At 45.9% G+C, this 4,816-nt stretch overlaps 1 protein-coding gene across 1 annotated transcript in view; it reads left to right on the top strand.

The window, feature by feature from the left end:
* The window catches only part of LOC308157377 (germ cell-specific gene 1-like protein), a gene marked incomplete at both ends in the record, with an annotated part of 13,332 nt that extends 12,359 nt beyond the window's left edge, over nt 1-973 (top strand). The window contains one exon of the mRNA XM_080530925.1: nt 574-973. Coding sequence (XP_080387051.1) covers nt 574-973 — 400 coding nt within the window. The remainder of the gene's footprint in view (nt 1-573) is intronic.
* Between the last annotated feature and the right edge of the window lie 3,843 nt (nt 974-4,816).

Below are 4,816 nucleotides of genomic sequence, written 5' to 3'. Positions count from 1 at the left end.
ATGTCTCTCTCTCCTCCATGTCTCTCTCTCCTCCATGTCTCCATGTCTCTCACTCTCCTCCATGTCTCCATGTCTCTCACTCTCCTCCATGTCTCTCTCTCCTCCATGTCTCTCTCTCCTCCATGTCTCTCTCTCCTCCATGTCTCCATGTCTCTCACTCTCCTCCATGTCTCCATGTCTCTCACTCTCCTCCATGTCTCCATGTCTCTCACTCTCCTCCATATCTCTCTCTCCTCCATGTCTCTCTCTCCTCCATGTCTCCATGTCTCTCACTCTCCTCCGTGTCTCTCTCTCTCTCCTCCATGTCTCTCTCTCTCCTCCATGTCTCTCTCTCCTCCATGTCTCTCTCTCCTCCATGTCTCTCTCTCCTCCATGTCTCTCTCTCTCCTCCATGTCTCTCTCTCTCCTCCATGTCTCTCTCTCTCCTCCATGTCTCTCTCTCCTCCATGTCTCTCTCTCCTCCATGTCTCTCTCTCCTCCATGTCTCACTCTCCTCCATGTCTCCATGTCTCTCTCTCTCCTCCATGTCTCCATGTCTCTCACTCTCTCCTCCCTGTCTCTCTCTCTCCCTAGCCTGGCTTGGATCTCGTTCAGCTGCTGCATGGCGGCGGCGGTGGCCACCCTCAACTCCTACACCAAGACGCTGATCGAGATGAAGCACCGGTCGCGGCAGCGGCTGGAGGAGGCCCGGGCCGCAAGCCACGCCCCCTCCTACGACGAGGTGGTGCAAGCGTCCGCCGGCGTCTACTCCGTCAGCCGTCTGCTCCAGCAGGGGGCGCTGATGGACGACATGTGGGCCCGAGGAGAGGGGCCGCCGGAGCTGGGCCCGCCGGGAGACGGCGGGGTGGTGGACCCCCAGGGAATGGTTCTGGTGGGAGGCTGTGGGATGGAGGGGTGCGAGGACTGTGAGAGAGAGATGGACGAGATGGAGGACGCCCTGGAGAAGGAGGAGAGGGAAGACTCACTGTGCTGAGGGAGGGAGTGGGAGGGTGAACCCCGGCTTACGGGGGTAAGAAGATCTTCGGAGGGGCTTTAGTGTCTAATTCGTGGTCGAAAACTGGGTCTCTTTAGTTCAGCATGCACTTAAAGGAGCAGGGCATATGTTTGTTGGAAATCTGCCACATCTGGCCACCACAGTGAAATTCTGTTCGAATTTCCAACAACATCCTCCCTAATAATATAACCTCCCAAAATGTACTTGTGGGACATTATCTGTTGTGTTTCTGCATGCCCGCATGATTCAAAGACTCAAAGCCACCAGAGACAGAAAGGGGGAAATCTGTGAGTCGGCTCCCCTAGAACACCCCTGACCCCTCCCCTAGAACACCTCTGAACACCCCAGGCCCCTCCCCTAGAACACCCCTGGCTCCCCCCCCAGGCCCCTCCCCTAGAACACCCCTGGCTCCCCCCCCAGGCCCCTCCCCTAGAACACCCCTGGCTCCCCCCCCAGGCCCCTCCCCTAGAACACCCCTGGCTCCCCCCCCAGGCCCCTCCCCTAGAACACCCCTGGCTCCCCCCCAGGCCCCTCCCCTAGAACACCCCTGAACACCCCTGGCCCCTCCCCCTGGCCTCTTCCCTAGAACACCCCTGAACACCCCTGGCCCCTCCCCCAGGCCCCTCCCCCAGGCCCCTCCCCTAGAACACCCCTGGCCCCTCCCCCAGGCCCCTCCCCTAGAACACCCCTGGCCCCTCCCCCTGGCCCCTCCCCTAGAACACCCCTGAACTCCCCTGGCCCCTCCCCTAGAACACCCCTGGCCCCTCCCCCAGGCCCCTCCCCTAGAACACCCCTGGCCCCTCCCCCAGGCCCCTCCCCTAGAACACCCCTGGCCCCTCCCCCAGGCCCCTCCCCGAGAACACCCCTGACAGTAACAACATGTTTGTATGCAAACTGAGTGTCGGGTAGGACCGATTTTTCCTGTAAATGAAATATTTATTTCAAGGAATTTCATTTCGCTACCGATTATACGTAGTCATTACAACCATTAGGTAGCTTTTAGAAAGCTTGAATGTTACATACTGGACCTAAAAAAGGCTAGATTTGATTGGACCCTGGAATATCCCAACAGGAAGTGCTGTGCCAATACAGGAAGTGTACAGTATGTTACTGAACAGAGATGGTTTAGTAACTCAGGGGTCATAAGGTCATACAGTACTTATACACCGGTAAAGTGTTTTCATTACAATCAATGAATACGATGACAATGAAAATATAGACAACCTAAGCAAGCTTGTATAGAAAGCTCCATAGGACACTGTAAATATACATTTAAACTAGATTGTTGAAGGCGATAGTATGGTATACATACACTCTAGAGGGAGTGCAAGAACAAAACACATTTTGCAACACAGCTCATCTCTTTGAGAAAGCTTCCTGTTCCTGTATTTGCAGTGCTTGGATTCAGTCACACTGGTTAGTTGAGCCATTGTTGATGTTGATTGAAATACTGTTCTTTGTTTGTGATTTAAAGTTCTATATAAACATGTGAGTCAGAGATGATAAGCATATTCATCATTTTTGTGTCTGTTGGATTGAACGGGTTTAAATGGGCTGTAGTATTCAATTATAGCAGCATTCATTATTTCAGTAAACCATGATCTGTCATACATACAAAACAGTCAAATGTTTTGATCGGGTAGAATAATCAATATCGCGGCTGTAGATTTGCAGAAACAATCACTGAGAAATGACTGTCAACTTGTCAACAATAATTTTCTATATGTTGTTATTGTATTAATAACTAACTATCACTATATTGACAGTAACTGTGGTACGATTGTGAATACAAGTGGTATCTAATGTGTTTCCCTTGCTGTGCCTGTCTCCTGTCTTCCTTAATACACAAAAACAAATAGACAAATTCTCTCCTTTTGGGCACTCTCTGTTAAAACAACCATGTTATTTCATGTCTGGTAGATGAGAATGTAACTATATCTGTCTGGATGAATAGAGTGAGATGCAGTGATTACATCAGCAAAGGGGAGATTTGTAGGTTAAGACAGATGCTTTGTAATGCTGGACAGAAGATTATGTCAATAATCTCCCCAGTTATAGGTCAGAAGACCAGTGAGAGAGAGAGAGAGAGAGAGAGAGAAAGAGAGAAAGAGAGAGAGAGAGAAAGAGAGAGAGAGAGAGAGAGAGAGAAAGAGAGAGAGAGAGAGAGAGAGAGAGAGAGAGAGAGAGAGAGAAAGAGAGAGAGAGAGAGAGAGAGAGTCAATGATGCAGTTTTTTTTATTCAGGTTTTAAAAGGCTGGATTGGCAACTCTACAAATATCAAACCTTATTGATTTGCTATTGAAATACTATTATTTCCAAACAGTAAAACACAGTTCAGACCTGTTTGGAGTGAAATGCTTTATTTCACAATGTACATTTTAAATCAAAAACAGCAAAACAAAATACAAAAAAGAGAGAGAAAGCAAAATGACTATACTTAACATCATACAGGTCAGATCCCAGCGTGATATGAGCTTGATCAACACTAATTGGATTTTTGCTTCGCTAGTTAAACAACAATCACTCAAATAGTGGGACATTTCTAATGCCGAAAGCTAATGACCTATCACTAAGCCACGCCCCCTTTGAAAACACGGACAAACAAACAAACAACGCTTCACTGACGGTGACTGACTGACCGACCGTGACTGAATGACATCCAATGACTTACAATGTTCGGGAGTTGGCAAATTTCTGATTTCTGATTTACCACAGCAAACACACATGTTTTTTTTTAAAGATGACAAGAATATTTAGTCTAGAAGCTTTTCACCATCAGATATGAGCGAGTTGTTTGTCCGAGTTTTCTGCTTGGAGTGACTTTTGCTGTGATATGATTGGACAATTTCTATGTTGGGGCGTGGCTTAGCGATAGGTCCATTAACGTTGATGTGAGTCATGTGACATAGCTGAAGACCTTTAACAGAGGTTAACCTTTAACAGAGCAGACAATCTTCAACTACCTTCTTTCTAAAAGAAAGCTAAGGAGAGGACGTTTGTTGTGAGGTAAGTGTTGGTTGATGTTGAGTGAAGCTAAACCCTTTAAGTTTCCCAACCCTTTACCTTTTTTCAGAGGTTCTACTGGACTGTTAACCTATCAGCATCGGCATCCAGTTCTTCACAATGTATAAGTGCAAGGACATAGCTTGATCATCTAAACATACAGGCTTTAAACACATTCATTCAAAAACTTTCTAAAACATTACGCTACGGTCACGTTATCTTTGTCTTCTCAATTTCAGGTTTTATATACTTAAATTTAGTAATTCATGTTTCATAACCCATACTGTCAAATTGGTATTTGATCTGTTATTTGGTGTTATCAAAACTATAACTAATCCCTTGCCAGTTCTTAAAACTCATCATTAATCAAAATATACCATATCAATATGGTATTTAAATATCATATAATCCAAAAAAACAACTTTAGGTCTACCTCAAACATATATTTCTGTAGTGTAGTATTTTTCCATTTCTAATTTTCTGTTTTATGGACATGTTAGATGACCAAACTGTTTAGCAACATAACATCACAAGCTACATTATGTTAGCCAATGTGCCTTAGAGGGATTAGGATCAATAAATGATCAATAAATTATCCTAACACCTTCTGAAATCCACACTAGCATAACACTTTAACTCAAACCAATAACCCATTATGTGCATTTTTCATTTTCAGGCGATGACTAGTTTTGTAGCTTATCATGAATTGTAATATCCATACTTCCCAGTAAACAAAGAGTCCAAAAGACGTCCTCAGGGAAGCCGGAATGTTGGTTTAGATGACGTCTTTCTAGGACGTCCAGATGACGTCTTTCTAGG

Source organism: Nansenia antarctica, assembly GCF_963989245.1.
Source record: "Nansenia antarctica genome assembly, chromosome: 5".
Classification (NCBI taxonomy): domain Eukaryota; kingdom Metazoa; phylum Chordata; class Actinopteri; order Argentiniformes; family Microstomatidae; genus Nansenia; species Nansenia antarctica.
This window is presented reverse-complemented; position numbering and strand designations above follow the sequence as displayed.